The following is a 19,982-nucleotide window of genomic DNA, read 5'->3' on the forward strand; positions in this document are numbered from 1 at the left end:
TATATATATTAAATTAAGCAAGAAAAAAAATTTAAGTGTTTATTTATCTTTTTATCAATGGGTAGTAATATTAAAAGAGAAGGCATATTTTAAAGCAAAAAAGTCATTATATGCAATTAATTTCAGCAATTTATGTTTGATGATATCTTTTAAAATAATTGGAATGCGACATTTAAAAAACCACAGTCATTCTAGGTCAGAGTTAATTTAATTTATATTTTTAAAAAGAAAAAAAAAGCGCTTTTCGTTTCTGGTTATGAAATTAATGCATAGTTAATGGCTAAATAATTATAAAGCACTAAAACAATTAATTACAGAAAACTACTTTTTAATTTATTATATATTATATATTTATTATTTACTATATATTTATTATATCTGAAAGTTAAGTTTTGTATCATTAAAATTTTGAAAATTAAAATATATATCATAATATACATTTTAATCTTATCTTATTATTCTTGTTCTTCTTATACCTATTTTCCTTATATTATATATTTTAACCTTCTTGAATATTTATCATAAATTAAATTAAACATTTATTTTTTTTTGCTACAGTACTTTAGATTCAAATGAATTAAAACAGTACATTTTAGTGTATAAGAATGAAAAGAAAAGCATTACATGTTAATTTGCGATAAGAGGTTTCATGATTCCATCAGTATGTCAACAATTAATATCAAGAGTTTTAAAATACGAAAAGTTTTTCGTAACAACTGAAATTAACGTGCATTTTTGAAATTAACATGCAAAATCTTTACATTCTGAAGGACAAATGAACAACTAAGAAGAGGGGGTGATATTATCAAAACACGATGAAGCTCTATCGAGATTAATCAAAGTAAGGATATGAGATTAAGATAAAATTTTTTTTTTATTGAAAAGCGATAGGAAGAAAGGATGAATGCCTTTCAGATTCACCCTATTAATAAACTAGTTATTATCTCCATCACGCCTTCGATGTGTTTGAATTCGATGACCCGATTGCTCTGAGAAAAAAAAAAGTAAGTTCAAAACTATCAGATTATAGAAAAATTTACCGTGTTTATGACTCTATATGAATACAAAAAAATTCGGCAATTTTGACTGGTAATGATTTTGGTAAAATTAACAATGAAAAACAGTTTTATAATCTGTAAAAAAAAATTAGTTAGTGTGATAAAATTTAGTAAGGTCGGAAAAACGTGATAATTTTATCGTGATATCTTAGAGCAGCTGTTCCCAAATTTATGATTTTGGTTGAAAAACAGTTTTATAATCTGTAAAAAAAAATTAGTTAGTGTGATAAAATTTAGAAAGGTCGGAAAAACGTGATAATTTTATCATATCTTAGAGCAGCTGTTCCCAAATTTATGATTTTGGTAAAATTAACAATGAAAAACAGTTTTATAATCTGTAAAAAAAAAACTAGTATGTGGGATAAAATTTAGTAAGGTCGGAAAAACGTGATAATTTTATCATGATATCTTAGAGCAGCTGTTCCCAAATTTATGATTTTGGTAAAATTAACAATGAAAAACAGTTTTATAATCTGTAAAAAAAAATTAGTAAGTGTGATAAAATTTAGTAAGGTCGGAAAAACGTGATAATTTCATCGTGATATCTTAGAGCAGCTGTTCCCAAATTTTTTTCGGCTGTGGAACCCTAAATAATCAAACTCCTTTCAGTTGAACCCCGACTTTGTAAGTAATGAAGTATAATGAAACAATAGTGTATAAAAACGATTGCGAGTACATTAACCAGTGAAAGACTACTTCATTTTGAAATTATTTAATAAGATTATAACATTAATAAGATTATAATAGTAATAAGATAATAAACTTAAATTTGGTTTTATATGGTAATGATTTTGGTAAAATTAACAATAAAAAATAGTTTTATAATCTGTAAAAAAAATTAGTAAGTGTGATAAAATTTAATAAGGTCGGAAAAACGTGATAATTTTATCGTGATATCTTAGAGCAGTGGTTCCCAATTTTTTTCGACTGTTGAACCCTAAATGATCAAACTCCTTTCGGTTGAACCCCGACTTTGTAAGTAATGAAGTATAAATGAAACAATAGTATATAAAAACGATTGCGAGTACATTAACCAGTGAAAGACTACTTCATTTTGAAATTATTTAATAAGATTATAATAGTACTAAGATAATAATTTCAAATTAGGTTTCATATCCCACAGTTGAATTTTGCACTGTTGGAGTTGGTAACTAATTTAATTTTAAAATTCTTTTTGGTGTAAATACATGAGCTGCGAATGAAATAAATAAGCCGAGTTTTGGTTTAAGTTGAAATGAAAGCTAAAAGAATTGTCAAAAGAGTTGAAAATGGTTATCACGAAAACAAATTTTTTATTATCGAAATTAGTTGCTTTATTTAGATTTTAAAAGCACGATGGGATTTTCTAATGCAGTTTTTTTATGAATGCAGGTCCTTTTCATAATTTATTCAAGATATTGTTATTAGAAAAATTAAAATTTTTCTTTTCTATTTGTTTTTCATCGAATTTTTAATTTAATTTCAAGAAAGAACCTACATATTACATAAATAATAGATTTTTAACTAAATATTATTATAGATTTAAATTTCATTCGAAAATCATTACTGGGAGGTAAAAACAATTTCTTATTTTCGAAACCATTTTGAACCTTTCACAGAACCCTAGGGCTCTGCGGAACACCATTTGGGAACCGCTGCCTTAGAGGCTGGCACAAAAGAACATTTATTTAGTTTAATTTACCTTTCAATTTTGTATTTTTTACTAAATGTGTGGTAATATAAACTATAACTTTCCATTTGGGAACCGCTGCCTTAGNGCAATTTATGTTTGATGATATCTTTTAAAATAATTGGAATGCGACATTTAAAAAACCACAGTCATTCTAGGTCAGAGTTAATTTAATTTATATTTTTAAAAAGAAAAAAAAAGCGCTTTTCGTTTCTGGTTATGAAATTAATGCATAGTTAATGGCTAAATAATTATAAAGCACTAAAACAATTAATTACAGAAAACTACTTTTTAATTTATTATATATTATATATTTATTATTTACTATATATTTATTATATCTGAAAGTTAAGTTTTGTATCATTAAAATTTTGAAAATTAAAATATATATCATAATATACATTTTAATCTTATCTTATTATTCTTGTTCTTCTTATACCTATTTTCCTTATATTATATATTTTAACCTTCTTGAATATTTATCATAAATTAAATTAAACATTTATTTTTTTTTGCTACAGTACTTTAGATTCAAATGAATTAAAACAGTACATTTTAGTGTATAAGAATGAAAAGAAAAGCATTACATGTTAATTTGCGATAAGAGGTTTCATGATTCCATCAGTATGTCAACAATTAATATCAAGAGTTTTAAAATACGAAAAGTTTTTCGTAACAACTGAAATTAACGTGCATTTTTGAAATTAACATGCAAAATCTTTACATTCTGAAGGACAAATGAACAACTAAGAAGAGGGGGTGATATTATCAAAACACGATGAAGCTCTATCGAGATTAATCAAAGTAAGGATATGAGATTAAGATAAAATTTTTTTTTTATTGAAAAGCGATAGGAAGAAAGGATGAATGCCTTTCAGATTCACCCTATTAATAAACTAGTTATTATCTCCATCACGCCTTCGATGTGTTTGAATTCGATGACCCGATTGCTCTGAGAAAAAAAAAAGTAAGTTCAAAACTATCAGATTATAGAAAAATTTACCGTGTTTATGACTCTATATGAATACAAAAAAATTCGGCAATTTTGACTGGTAATGATTTTGGTAAAATTAACAATGAAAAACAGTTTTATAATCTGTAAAAAAAAATTAGTAAGTGTGATAAAATTTAGTAAGGTCGGAAAAACGTGATAATTTTATCGTGATACCTTAGAGCAGCTGTTCCCAAATTTTTTTCGGCTGTGGAGCCCTAAATTATCAAACTTCTTTCGGTTGAACCCCGACTTTGTAAGTAATTAAGTATAATGAAAGAATAGTATATAAAAGCGATTGTGAGTATATTAACTAAAAGAGACTACTTCATTTTGAAATTATTTAATAACATTATAACATTAATAAGATTATATAGTAATAAGATAATAATCTTTAACTTGGTTTTATATCCCACAGTTGAATTTTGCACTGCTGGAGTTGGTAACTAATTTAATTTTAAAATTCTTTTTGGTGTAAATACATAAGCTGCAAATGAAGTAAATAAGCCGAATTTTGGTTTTAGTTGAAATGAAAGCTAAAAGAATTGCCAAAAGCGTTGAAAATGGTTATCACGAAAACATATTTTTTATTAACGAATTTAGTTGCTTTATTTAAATTTTAAAAGCATGATGGGATTTTCTAATGCAGTTTTTTATGAATGCAGGTCCTTTTCATAATTTATTCAAGATATTGTTACTAGAAAATTTTAAATTTTTTTTCTATTTCTTTCTCATTGAATTTTTATTTTAATTTCAAAAGAGAACCTAAATATTAAATAAATAATAGATTTTTAACTAGATATTATTATAAATACAGATTTCAAAAATCATTACTGTGAGGTAAAAGCAAATCCCTATTTTCGAAATAATTTCAACCTTTTTACAGAACCATAGGGCTCTGCGGAACACCATTAGGGAACCGCTGCCTTAGAGGATAGCACAAAAGAACATTTATTTAGTTTAATATAGCGATAAAGAAAACGAAGGAAATAAAAATATGACCACCGAAGCCGACATCTTCAGGGGGTACCGGCATCGGAAGCCATAAAACAAAACTTTTTCTATTGAGAGAGAGGCCAAATTAAAAGCCAAAATTAACTCTCTCAGTACCCCGAAGGTTTTGTAGAAGTCCACGAAAAAAATACATGAAATACATAAAACCAATTCAGAAAAGAAATTCAAACAAAATCTTGAGATTTTGATTGAGATTTTCTCAAGATTTTGTTTGAATTTCTTTTCTGAATTGGTTTTTATGCATTTCATGTATTTTTTTCTGGACTTCTGCAAAACCTTCGGGGTACTGAGAGAGTTAATTTTGGCATTTAATTTGGCCTCTCTCTCAATAGAAAAGGTTTTGTTTTATGACTTCCAAGGCCGGTACCCCCTGAAGAAGTCAGCTTCGGTGGTCATATTTTTATTTCCTTCGTTTTCTTTATTGCTATATTTATTCTTTCTTTTGAAAACTCTGCTGCTTTTAAGCGCGTTTCTTTCAAAGATAGTTTTGTCAATTTAGAATTAAATATTTTGTATTCTTTTACTATTATTTATTTAGTTTAATTTACCTTTCAATTTTTTATTTTTTCTAAATGTGTGGTAATATAAACTATAACTTTAAAAACCTGATATTCCGGTAAACTGTTACCATATAAGTGGAAAAATAACCAAGTGAATGATTTAAATACCGTATATTTTCGTTTTATTCACCAGAATCATGGTTATTTTTTACCAGAAAAATCATTAATGTACAGTGCAGTAATTTTATTAGAATTTTTTTTCTCTGTGCATGATATATTTAAGTTCCCCAAACCTAATATTAACATTTAAGTCTCCCTCCCCCATCACTTTTACTATTTGCTATGCCAATTACTGAGGTTTTAATAATTTCATTTTTGACAAGGATTCTAATGGGAAGCATATATAAATAGTATCTTATATATTTACAAAAGGTAAAACAAGTTCTAAGTAAACAATATTCTTTCATTTTATTAATTTATTTATTGAAAGAAGTGTAAGTAAATTGAAAGCTTTTTTTTGTCAATTTTTCGTTGTATTTAAAGCGCACAAATTTATTGTTAATTTAGCACAGTATATTTCTAATGAAAAAGTAGCTTCTGTTAAATTTTATTGATTTCATAAGTCACTCATTTTTTACAAAAATGTGATGATCGATTTCTATTCAATGCTACTTTATGGTCAAAACAAGCAGTGTTTTGAAGTATTTTGTTAAGGGGACATTTTTATAATAAATGTAGTAAGACGTTTATATTTCAACTGAGTGAACATTTTACTTCTGTTTGCTACCACTTTAGATTAGATTAGATGTATTTAGATTAGTTACTAAAAAGATTCATATCCATATTAAATGTTTAAATCCATATTTAAATTAATATCCATACAAAATTTTTAACTTTTGATACAAAATGGCGGATACAAATGTTAGCTGACGTAGTGGACAACGGAACTTGTACCTCCTGCTCATAATTTAAATCTTCACTTTCCCTAAATTCATGACAACTTTCCTTAAATTCATGAATTTTCCCTAAATTTCAGTCAGGATAAAATTGCGGAGTCTATATGCTTCTTACTGCATACAGTATGTATGCATGCGAAATCTGTATACATTTTACTGCATACAGAAGTTTTTTGTTAGAATTCACGATCCTTAATTTTCAACCAGACGCGCTTTTTTTTCCTCTATCGACAGCATCACTGAAGGCGCTTTTGTACAAGCATGTACAAATATAATATTATATTGATGGAGAAATAATTTACAATGATTAATAAGACTTGTGTAGTTTTAAACATTAAACAATAAATATTTTTGGAAAATAATATGAAAAAAAATCATCATGTTAACATGTGTCTATGATGTGTTTATTCTCGTGTGTGTATGATTCTTATGCGCACCCATTATTTTGGAGTAAAGTTCTTACCAAACTTAAAAGTTATTTTCTTTTAACGTAAAAATTTAATAGAATTTATAGAAATTTTCGCTTCTTTTCATTTTTGATAACTAACACAAAAAAAAAACACCATAACTGATGTACTCCTTTTTTTTTTTAATCTTTTGAGCAATACAGATTGATATGTGCTACTTTTTTTTCAAATAATACGTCCTCATTTTTCTTTTTAATGTTAAAGTTTTTAAATGAGTGCAAAGTTACGAGTTTGACAAGACTAAGCTCCATGAATGATTTATACGCTTTCTGCTATTTAATCTCAGGATCATATCCCGATATTCTAGTTTTTATTATTTAAGTACAATATAAGAGTTAAAAACAAAAGTTACCAGAAGCCACTATTCTTAAAAGCATACTTTAATTTGAACTTGGGCACACGCTTGTACCTTAAAATGAAGTTTAGAAATCAATTAAATATTCACGATATTGTAAATCAATATTTTTACTCTTCTCCCCATAATAAGACTGAAAAAAAAAAAACGTAAATTGTACTTATAATGAAATATTTTAATTCTGACTTGCGGAAACCATTGTAAACTAAATTCTTGAGGAGGAATTATTTGACTTCTTAATTTTTTTAAAATTTTTAATTTATAAAGTTTATTTATAAATAACATCGAAATTTTAATGTTGTTTAAAATAAATTGTGCTTAAATTTTGAAGCTTTGTGCACCTTTTTTTTTCTAAACTTCTACATCTGCTCATTAGCCAACTGGTCTGTGTTGGGGTTAGGGAACTGGTCTTGCATCAGAAAGGCTCTGGGTTCGAGTCCCGGGCAAGATATGGATGTTGGGGGAAAAAAGCATCTGCTGATTCCATGCACAAGCGAAATGATTGCACTGTCGCTTTTGCATGATGATGAAGGCGATTAATAATGCAATATATCCTTTTATAATTTTTTTTCTCTCCAGAAAAATTAAAATACAATTCGGATGTAATGCTCAACGTATGCTTATTTTAACTAACCTAAATAGTTCACTATATGTCCTTTTAATTACTTGTAATTTCTGAAAATTACAATATATTTTTTAAACTACTCAGATATGTTTTAACGGAGAAAAAAAAAAGTTATTTTGAAGAAATATTATTTTTTTTAAGTATTTCCCTTCCCTTAAGGGTTTATTAAGCTTCGCCTTATCTCTAAGTGTCTTCCCTCTTGTTTTTTTTTATCCCTCCTCTTACCTCTAGGCAATTTTCGCAATGATTGAAAAAATAAGGCTCTTTTTTTATATAAACATTTCGTTAACATTTTGACCCCTTGGCCGCACAATGTTAGCTTTTTTTTAATTCTTTTTGTATAACTATTTTTTTAATAAATCTTTTGGTAGTTGATGAAGTGGATTTTCTACACAACTGAAAAATTGTGATGGCTTTTCAACTTATGTTCGCTCTTTAAACAGTTATTAAATTAAATTGAAACCTGATAAGTACGGTATGCTTTCTTCGTATATCTTTTAAAATTGCTAGCGAATAAAAAAAATGAAAATGCTCTTTATTATTGACTTATTAAGTGAGTAATGGATCAATAAGGAAATCATTGTCTATTTTCCGATTTTTTTCATATTATTCAAACCACTAAATGTAAGAAAGACAATACAGTTTATTATTAAAAAATTGTACAGTTTTTGGGTGTGTAAAATATTTTTAATTCCTTAAAGTATCATTTTATATTTAAATATTTTGAAATCAAATTTAGACGTTTATTTAAATTTTTAATTTCTGTACATTTAATAAAAATCTTTTAAAATTTAGAGGTTTATTGCTATTTTTGATTTTATTTATATACATTTACTAAACATTTGAATTGCGTTATTTGAAAAACGCAGTAAGGATCGGGTTTTTTTACCATACCAAAATTAATTAGTCATTTTCTCAAAAGGCATGCAGAATATTAAAACTATAATTGCTTTTTTAGCACAAGTTTTATTTATTTATTTGCTAACAGTAAAAAGAATTTTTATCTTTGAATAAGTTTTTGTCTTTTATATTTTTTGATGGAGTGTTTTTTTCCCAGGAGTGTTTATACAGTATAAAACATATAATTATTATGACTTGAGAAATCCCTGTTTCAAATTTTTCGAATTTATAATATATACACTTGAGTCATGTCTATAGTAACATTCATTATTGTCATAAACCGTGATTGTCATAAGCATTGCGTAAGAGGATACGCACAATTTTTGTTTTTAGAAAACTGTTTTTCAATTTTAAGCATTGTACATGAATTTATATATAAATATACATACGTATAAAAAATAAATATTCACATATACATGAAATTTAAAATAAACGGATCATTTATGGTGATTGTTACAGTAGCTTGAGATTTTCGTCAGTGTAATTATTATTATGTTTAATAACTTATGAAAATTCTAACAACTATAAAATATGAAGTCGTAAACATTTATCTATGAAATAATTAATCTGAATCATAGATAAATTATTAACAAAAAATAATTTATCCATGATGTAAATTATTTTGAACACCATCTATGATATAAATATTAGTGTTCAGTTGGAATCGTAATATAATAATAAAAATAAAGATAGGATTTGGGATGGATCCGTAGCTTTAGTTCAACGCATGCCCACTCATGATTTAATTAAAATAAAAAGAGGAAAAAATGGAATTACTAAATCGAATTCATATTGATTCATCATCATTCCCACAATCGAAACGGATTCTCCGTTTTCCCTGAACACAACCCCTCCCACGTTAAGATTTTTTTTACTGCCAACCACACTACCCTAACTCGAAAAATTCGTTTTTCGAAGCGACTCAGTCCCCACGAGAGAAAATTGCTTCGAGCGAATATTCGGACTCTTTCAGAAATAACTGGTCGATAATATGTCAGCTACCTGATCCTGAAAATCGCCCACCCTTTTCACTCGGCACCCCTCTCTGCTGAAAATGGGAGAATCCATCCGATTTAGGGGATGTGTATATATAACGTTACTATTTTAAAGGGAGGAAAAAATGTCATAGGGACAACCGCTTTCTTTTTTACCTTGCCCACAGCAATGGAATATAAATGGAATATCGTAGTGGAATATAAATGCAAAGATTTATTTTCTTTTCTTTCAATAACTAATCAAAAGGTTCTAAAAGAATGCGTGGTTTATTTAATAACGTATTTACTGGCTCCCCTTCGAATTATATTTCTTATAAACGGTCTGAATGTTTTGAAAAAACTTTTTTCTTTCCCTTAATTTTTCAAGAGTTAGACATCACTTATAGTTGTCATTAAAGATAAACACGTGTAATAATTTTTATTAAGTACTACCAAATACAGAAATGCTGGGCAACTGTAACACTTAGCTATAATGCTGTGGATATAATTAATAATACAAGCTAAAAAAAAAGAAGAAAAAAACATTTTTGAATTTCGGACTTCCATTCTTATCGCCAATCAATGTTAAGACAAAATTAGTATGAGAGACATTTTAACAGTTGAGAGACGAGAGTCATTAATTTATGTTTTTTTAAAGAAATTAAAATGAAAATTAATTTATACAAAAAAATATTGACTCATAAAAATAATTAAAAAAAATAGTAACATAAAAAATCTCTTTGAACTGGCTAGATCTAAAATAGAAGGTTCCATTATTTATTTATTTTTTTCTGTCCTGAATTTTGTCTTCAGATATTTGTCTAGAGTTCCCTTGTCTTTTTTTTAAACTATGAAAAAAAAGTTTATAGTATGTTTTATAAACATGCTCAAGTGTGGTGAGGATGCTAGTAAATTTTATTTGGAATTTGCAACCGAAAAATAAAGCATTTAAAAATTATGCTTAGATTCTAAAAAAAATATGTTTTTGTGCGCCTCGGAACTCTTTTTGACCACATCACATCTCTCAACCATGGCTAAGCATCTAGCCTCGTTAAGGTTTTATATTTTAACGGCCACTTTAGGAATGCCACATAATTTTGATTCCCGTCAGACGACGTGGACTGCACCTGAGCTGGCATCCCTTTCTCCAAACCTCCACACCACAATCAACGAGATAACTTTCAGCCCAAATTTAACATGCACCTTGCTATGCATACACGTCTGTTGATTTGTCGGCTGCCAGGAACGAACCCATGAACCCTTGCAACTGTTTTTGATCAATGATCTAGGTTGTGCTATTAAATCAGTTTTTATGAACTTCAACATTATAATAAGACACTTGCAAATAATATAGTGAGGATTGATACACAACCATGATTTATTTTAATTCTAGTTAATGCATTACACATGCCATGAACACAAAAATTAAATTATATAATGTTTTTAATATTTTTTTACTCAGAAAATTATTAAATTTTGTGAGATACATCAAGCAAACATATGAGTTAATTGTAATTTAATTATTAGGAGTTGTAAGGTATTCCACTTTCTTTGTGGACGATGAGCAACAAACAAAAATTATTATCAGATTTAAGAATAAAAAAAAAGTTTAAATTCAAATTTAAAATTATAAGTTTTTTCCAGCTTTTTTAACAATACAGAAGTTTATCATAGTATGAAACGTTATTTTTTAAAACAATTTTATACTACAATAGTCCGAGGATTTTTAGGAGGTTGCAAATGCTCCGTCTTGACCCCTTCATGAACTTTTTGCAATACAGAAGCAAACAAATAAAATGTAAATCATCGCAACGGTAAAAAAACATTCATCATCTTTACTGAAGAAATTTGTATTAAACGAGTTTTTTTAAAACTTAATTTCGAATATCGACATTTATATCTATGCACAGTTTTATTTATTTTTCTTAACGTTTATTGATATTTGGGCGTCTAAACAATTTATAGATATCTCTCGTTATTTTAGAATGATTTAATATCGTTCAAAAAGAAATTGTTCTAAATTTGAATCAATGATTTATATCAATGCAATTCCTGACAGAAATATATTACTTCGACTTATTCTTTAGTGCGTAATAATTGAAAAAGCATTTTATACAGACCTCACTTTTATTATTTAAACATTGAAATTTTTTTTCAAGCCGTTTTTTTAATTTTTTGTTTTATATTTGCTATGATGAACCATATAATAAAACACATTGTGGCATTAAATTGAAATTATTTAATTTAAAAGAAAAATAATACGCATGCTTGAATTCAGATTATTTTTAGATAGTATTTAATAATTATTTATGTTATTTATATGTATTTGAAATATTTCAAAACATGCAAATATGCTAAAAAAAGTATTTTTTTTTAAATATTATTTCCTAATTAGTTTATTTATTTTATTACTATCTTAATTCATCATTTTATTTTATTCATATAAATTTAATCATTTACTTCAGATATTTTAAATTGTCTGACTGCAAACTGTTAAATATTTTCAATGGTTTAAATTAAATATTAAAATCATTAAAATTCAAATAATTTATTACACTTGAAAATGTATATGAACAATATAGTCCTTAAAAATTGAATATTGTTTTCGTTTATTAAAAGAAAAAAGCTGTTATGATTTAAAACGAAATGGGAATTCTCATAAGTCAAATGGTTTGTACATCTGTACAAAAGTACCGAAAAAATATAACGTCTGTTAAATTTGGCACAGCCCCTTGATCAGTCGGTGGTGGTGGTGGGGAAGCGTGGAAGATGGGAGTCTGGAGAGAGGGAGTGGAAGAGAGGAGGATGGGGTGTGGCACGAGGCATGCTATGGTTTCTTTTGCTGTGTTAGCTCAGTGCTTTGCAGTGAAAGCTAACCTACCGGCGTGAAGACATAGTGCGCGTAGAGTTTTTTTATGTTCTGAAGGTTTTTTCGTCTTTTGTTCGCTTTTCCGTTTTGTGTGCGGCATATTTTTTCTTTTTTTTTTCTCTCCCCTTTTCTTTTGATTCCTGTCGACTGCTTTCTTTTGTTGTTGCCACTTTGTTTTGAAAAAAGATCGCCCATGTCGATAACCGGTAAGATACTGTTTAATTAGTTTCTTGCACCCACGTGCTCGGGTTTTCATGTGTTTGATGCTTTGCACTCAAAATGCCGCATGCGACAATATGAAAAAGAATTACTGAGCGTTAAAAACCATAATAATGAAAAAATTGGAAAATTTTCATGCAAATTTTTGTGTTCATTCAAAAAAGAAAAAAGAAAAATTTGATTTCGCAGGGAACGATTATTAAAATTATTGATTTCATTTTTAGGCAATAATTTTATTGTTGCACTTTATTAGTCTTTTTTTTCGCATGCTTTAAATAAAAATATTAACAATAATACATAATTAAAATTGAACCGGTTTTTATAATACGTCTTTTATGCAATAATTCCATATTCCGCGTATTATAAGCAACCAGTAAGAAATGTTTAATTAGTTTCTTGCACCCACGTGTTCGGGTTTTCATGAGTTTGATACTTTGCACTCAAAATGTCGCATGCGACAATATGAAAAAGAATTACTGAGCGTTAAAAACCATAATAATGAAAAAATTGGAACATTTTCATACAAATTTTTGTGTTCATTCAAAAAAAAAAAAAAAAAAAAAAAAAAAAAAANCAAAAAAGAAAAAAGAAAAATTTGATTTCGCAGGGAACGATTATTAAAATTATTGATTTCATTTTTAGGCAATAACTTTATTGTTGCACTTTATTAGTCTTTTTTTTCGCATGCTTTAAATAAAAATATTAACAATAATACATAATAAAATTGAACCGGTTTTTATAATACGTCTTTTATGCAATAATTCCATATTCCGCGTATTATAAGCAACCAGTAAGATATGTTTAATTAGTTTCTTGCACCCACGTGTTCGGGTTTTCATGTGTTTGATGCTTTGCACTCAAAATGCCGCATGCAACAATATGAAAAAGAATTACTGAGCGTTAAAAACCATAATAATGAAAAGTTTGGAAAATTTTCACGCAAATTTTTGTGTTCATTCAAAAAAGAAATAAGAAAAATTTGATTTCGCAGGGAACGATTATTAAAATTATTGATTTCATTTTTAGGCAATAATTTTATTGTTGCACTTTATTAGTTTTTTTTTCCGCATGCTTTAAATAAAAATATTAACAATAATACATAATTAAAATTGAGTTGGTTTTTATATTACGTTTTTTATGCAATAATTCCATAAAGAGCGTATTATAAACAACCGGTGAGATACGTTTAATTATTTTCCTGCACCCACGTGCTCGGTTTTTAAAAACTACAGGTTTTTGCTCTCAAAATGCAACAATACAGCAAATACTTGCTGAGCATTAGGAATTTTATTAATAAATAGATCTGGAAATTAACTAAATTTTGTCATAATTCAAAAAAAGTAAAATTTCGATTTCGCATGGGAACGATTTTAAATGTTTTTAAATAGTCATTTACTTATTTTTACAATATAATTTCCTTTTTGTGCTTTTATTAGTTATTTTTTAGTTTTTTCCCCTTTGCTATACCATTTGATAACTGTACAAGCATGACTCGAATACTTATACTTTGTATTTTATAAATTGTTTTTTTTAAAAATCCAATTAGTCAATGCAAAATCATTTTGGCACACTTTTAATGTAAGTCGCTAAACAGTTATAAACTGTTCATTACTTTCTTGTGTTTTAGAGGACATTACTCTCATAAGGCAGTTCGCGACAATGTGACAAATACATTCTAAGCATAAAATATTTTTATACTTAAAAAAATTTTAACAATTTTGTGATTTAAAAAAATAATTTTGATTTTGTATTTAAACGATTATAATTGAGTCATGCTTTGCACTTGAAATACCGTGCTTGCTTAATGCAAATACTAGTTGAGTATTTAAAGTTTAATCAATAAAAAAAAAAATGAAAATGTAAACTCGATTTTTGCCAATCTGGGAAAAAAACTGAAAATTTTGTTTGAGTGTAGGAATTAGTCTAATTGTTTTTGCACTATTGAATTATTTTTAGAATATAATTTTATTTTTATGCATTTATTAGTTATACTTAAGCTGTCTTTTCCTCAGCTGTACAAATAGAAAAATATTCTGGTGAAATTACTGAATACTGTATGGTAATGACATTTCTGGTATAAAATAAAATAAAACACAAACAAATGTAATTTCGGTTAATAAAACCAAAATTAACGCATTTAAACCATCCAGTTGGTAATTTTTCTTTTTATGTAGTAACGATTTATTAGAAATTCCGGTTTTCCAAATTATAGTTCTTATTACCACACCTTTAGTAAAAAATACAAAACTGAAAAGCACATTTAGCCGAATAAATGGTTTTTATACTAAGTTCGAAGGCATTATGACAAAATCACCAATTTTTCCATATAGAACCAAATTTAACCCTTATTATGTAACCATATTTTATTGTTAATTTTACCAAAATCGTTACCAAAGCACTTTGGTAAAAACTACCGAGCATTTTGGTGTTCCCATAAACCCAGAAACACAGCAAATTTTACTATATTTTGGTAGTTTTGACCATGTTTTCCTTCTTAGTTCACAAATTATGAATACATGTTAGTAGTCACTTGTATGAACTTAGTGTTTTAAGAATCACTCGAATACTTTAATTTTCGTTTTTGAATTTATGAATTTTCAAATAAAAAATTACAGTTGGCCTATTGGGCGTCATTTTGATGGTTTTTTTAATCTTAACGTCTGTGCTATTTTTTAGCATAGACGTCGACATAAAAAATGCATCAAAATGATGTTCAATTTCCAATTATTAAAGTTTCTGGGTAAGTAATAGTCAAACATTTCAAACTAATATTGTTTGAATGTTTTGTTTAGAAATAAAATAGTGTCTTAAAAAGAATATCAGTAATGAGAAAACAATGTGAATTAGATTGATAAAATTATGATTGGAATGATGAATTGTGATTAGAATGTAAATTAGTAATATATTTTGAGTTCAGTAATTTTTCTACGTTTTCTTACTAAGCTATTACCTTAATTAGCTTGCGTTTTGCAATATAGCGTATAAATTTAAAGGGGAGATACAGAAATAAATAAAGCAGTCTGTGACAGTTGTTGTCTGCTATATTGTTTGCAGTACAAATTCTTTTTATTTTATTGAATAATTTGGTTTAGAGCAAGGAGTTCTGTTCATTTATACCTAACTAAACATGCTATAAGTATTAGAAATAGATAAATGAGTTTATTTACTTATACCTAAGATATTATTCAGAGTGAAAAACTTGTTTTTTTATTAATTTATTTTATTTTTGTGACTTAGGGGTGGCATATTTTAGTAGGGGTAATTCGACAAAACTCAGAAAAAAAAGAAAAAGGAAGGAACGTGAACCACATCATGACAAAAAAAAAATATATTTTGGAACCGGAAAAATAAGTGAAGTTAATTAAAATAATCATAACGACTTGGGGCTTTATTTCCTATTCTCTTCGCACATTGACTTCCATCATTTTTCTTCTTAATGATAAATTGATTGTCACGTAAAAATTAAAAATTGTTCAATTAATAGATCTAAAATTTTTTTTTAACACTGACTAGGTTGTGCAGATGTAGTTGTCAATTCGATTCAGATAAAATTTAAATCCTATCATTTTGCTTCGTTACCATTGCAAATTTATCTACAATATTGTTATTTAAATTTCTATTTAATTTTAAATTACTATAAAATTCGTTAAAGTTCTTCGCCTAAGAAATTTAGTAACAATGGGTAAAGTAATTTTTATAATATTATTTCACAATTTTGTATCCACTGTTTGGATTGGTGTTGACTGGTGGCAGTTTAACATAAAGCTTATTATAAAACTAATCTAACTTACTTATTGTTTAATAATTTTAAAGCTGCTAATAAGTTACTTACTGTTTTAAATGTTTATTATAAAACGTTGCGTAATTAACTATTTACGTAGGGCTACTTAATAATAATAAATGGACACCTCTTTTAGTTTTAAACCTTCAACTAAAAGCTTGACATAATTAAAAATACAAAACGTAATAATAGCAGAGAATAATACAAACAGAATAATACTAACAGAGGATTATAAATTAAAATCACTAAAAACTATCTATATAGATAGTATATAGAAGTATATACTATTTATATACTAGGAATAAACAAATACGCTGGCAAAAAGGAAATTATTTATTAGCTTTTAATAAAATATTCTTGAAAACTTCTTTTATTTTTTTCCAGTTTAATCTACGTGGATAGTTGAAATTTCGATTGACGATAATTTCGATATAGTGAACAAATAATTCTGCTTTTTTCAGTCAGAAAATGATTAAAAATTGCATTGTTATCAAGCACAGTGCTTCGATTTAAATTTTCTGCTCGCAATCTAGCAGTCAGAAAGTTGACGAAACTTTGATTGCGCTTTGCTTCTTACAAATAGACAAGTAAGTAAGTAAAACGTGATAAAAAATAAGGGTGCCAGAATCGAATCTTTAGCTTGACCTTACAGAAAATGGTGGCCCATTAAATTCAGAGGGTTGGTTATTTGAGTATGCTGAAGGGAATACTTCTAATTACTTTTAGAAATAATTATTTTAGAAACGCAATACTTGTGTAAAATCCGGTTGACATTTTCACTAAAGTCAAAAAAGGACGCCATAGAACACGTTTTTTCGCCAATAATAATTAAAAAAAACTACATACATGGTAGTTACTTTGATAAACCAGCTTTTTACAGTTGTAGTTAAAATATAATGAATTCAAAGTGCTTTTAAATTTAGTAATTTCTGCGAATAAACTGTGACACAAATTTTTTTGATCGCATGTTTTTGAAACGTTAACTTAAACTTTTATTTAAATTATTTTTTGTTTTAATTCCACTTTAAATATGCTCTGGTTACGATATGAAACGATTTGGTGCCAATACGACAAAATTTGCACCAACATTCCTGATGGATGGATGGGATTTTACCTAACTACTAGCTAGTACTCGAGTATTAAGCCAGACTATAACTTAAAAAGATTATAAATATATTATGTATAGTTTTTCAAGAGAATTCCTCTGAAGGAAAAAGTAGGAACGACTTATGCATTTCGGAATTGGATTTTAACCAGCCTGCATTGGCATTCCATATTTGCTTAATCCATTAAGCGTCTAGACGGAGAACTGGAATGGATGCTGTGACGCACATATTGCATTACACCAAGTTAATCCATACGATGCTTTTCCATTAAGAAGATAAATAATGTCAGTCATTCTTCACTCGTCATGTCTCGCAATATGATTGAGAGACATCAAGTATCATTTTTCATCAAGTTAGTTTGTGTTCGCACCCTCTGTCAAAATAAGAGAAACAAAGGTTGGGGGAAGATGTGACTGATGTTGATGCCACGAAGTACTAATAGAAAGTTTTCACTTCAATGTTAGGAACTCTGCGAAAACCACAATTTTTTCTCTAAATTTGTAGAACTAGCGTAGAATAATAACATTATCTCCTCTAAGTGTTCACATACGAAATGATAATTCATATTAAAAATTGGAAAATACCATCATGTTATTTTAAAGATTCTGTAATTGCTCCTCAAAATTTCAATCTCGCCAATTTTCTTCTTTTGTAAAATAACTAGTATCTACTTTTATCAATTTGTATCTTTGAAACCTTTAATTTAAATTGTTATGAATCAGTCCTAGCTATATTTGTTTCTCAATTAAGTATGTTTTATGACAAAAATAATAAAAATTTAAAAACACATGACGCAAAGGGATAAATCTTGTAGAGATAATTTTATATACTTAACTTTTAGAATATGAATCTAATTTTCGCAAATCAGCACAGCTTAAATGAAATATTTAATTTTAATTAAAATATAAGAAAAAAGGGATAAAATTTGAGGGGTCTTTGAAAAATTTACTTTTGAGTTGCCATTTTAACTTAATGTTTTTGTGACATGCCATTCTCACAAAATTAGCGAAAGATGGTTGCCAATTGCAAAACCATTACTTTTCATTTTGAAGACCAGTTGAAGTTTTACCAAATCAGAGTGGTGGGCCACCTACTCCGAAAATAATGAAAACCTGTAGAGGACGAGGTCTACCTCATACTAATTAAATAGGGCAAATATTATAGATATGTTAGCCATACGTATCTTTATGAAAGCAGTAAAATTTTAACAATGAATGAAATAAAACATGGAACGTTAAACATTCCTAATATAATTATGAAAAAAATATCCTTTATTATAACAAACTCATAAGGAGGCATAAGTTTATATGGAATTCCATTATTCTTTTGAAGATATTTAATATAAACTTTTAACTGCAACATTTAGATAACTCGTTTCATTCAGATAAGTTATTATGACTTCAATAAGCTAATTTACTTCCGATATTGTAGAGTTTTAAAGGGCATGCTACCTTCTGATCTATTAACTAAAATCAATGGGTATAAATAATTTTTTGAGTGCATATTTAGTACATTTGCTTTTGGCAGATCGTTTCAGTAATGATTTTTCTATGTTCATTAATTCAGTTTCATTCAGAATTCAAACAGTAGCAGTTTTTTTCCTAGTTTTTTCCTAAAAAGTGTATTTATGATTACAAAATTCTAATTAGCTGTAAAACTATTTTGCTGCCTTTTATGTGATATGCGTCACCTAGAAGTATTCCACACAAATTTTAAGTTAAATATTTCTTATTTTCTTATTTTTATATTAAGTTAAGTATTGTAAAATTATATTGTCTCGACTAATATTCTGGAGAGAAAAAAGCGATTAAGAATACAGTAATAATAGTAATTGCTTATTGATTAATAGAGTTTTTAAAAACAAAGCACTTAGTTAAATTAAACAGGCCAGCACATTAGTAGTCTACGAGTAGTTTTAAATGATTTTTGTATATATTGAGGTTTTTCGGAATATGGAAACAAGTCTTTCTTTTTTTTTGGGGGGGGGGGGTTGTTTAGCTTACATGAAATATATTGTTTTCTTAGATGATCAAGTGTCTTAGATGGCAGGTCTCACGAATTTGTAAACTAGTTTTGAATATATTCTGTACTGATATTGAGCATTTCATACAGATATAAGAGAGAAGGGTGTAGTGCGAACATCTTGAATAACTCTTTTATTTATTGGTCAAATTTCCTCCGTGAGATATTATAGATTGGCAACAATCAGACGCAAAAACGTACTTTTTTTGAATAAACATACTCGTTTTTCGATGGATTTTTCAGATCCCTGAAATATAGGGGGTAGCCGCAATCTAGGAAATATGGTTCCAATAGTTTGGTCGGGAGAATGGTCCAAAGTTTTGACCCTTTAAAGTTAATTTTACATTTTGTGTATTTCGCTATATCTACAAAATTTTTCAAACGAATTGATAAAAGTTTTGCACACAATTATAAAATTCGTTTGTCCAAAGATAATTCCACGCGAAAAATAACACTTATTAAGTATTTATTATTTT

The 19,982-nt window shown here is 27.4% G+C and overlaps 1 protein-coding gene across 27 annotated transcripts in view; it reads left to right on the forward strand.

Annotated features, from left to right (window-relative positions):
- Nucleotides 1–19,982, forward strand: part of LOC107436216 (ELAV-like protein 2) — a 61,312-nt gene that overhangs the window by 5,072 nt on the left and 36,258 nt on the right. For 4 of the 27 annotated variants that reach the window (XM_071183597.1, XM_071183605.1, XM_071183600.1 and 1 more), the window contains exon 1: nucleotides 12,364–12,584. The exons of 15 other annotated variants lie outside the window; for them this stretch is intronic. In XM_071183597.1, coding sequence (XP_071039698.1) covers nucleotides 12,572–12,584 — 13 coding nt within the window. In that variant the 5' untranslated portion in view covers nucleotides 12,364–12,571. Of the gene's footprint in view, nucleotides 1–12,293; nucleotides 12,585–19,982 lie in introns of those variants that run through there. 8 more of the 27 variants (XM_071183614.1, XM_071183610.1, XM_071183592.1 and 5 more) reach the window with 8 other exon arrangements.

This window comes from Parasteatoda tepidariorum, chromosome 7 (genome assembly GCF_043381705.1).
Source record: "Parasteatoda tepidariorum isolate YZ-2023 chromosome 7, CAS_Ptep_4.0, whole genome shotgun sequence".
NCBI lineage: Eukaryota > Metazoa > Arthropoda > Arachnida > Araneae > Theridiidae > Parasteatoda > Parasteatoda tepidariorum.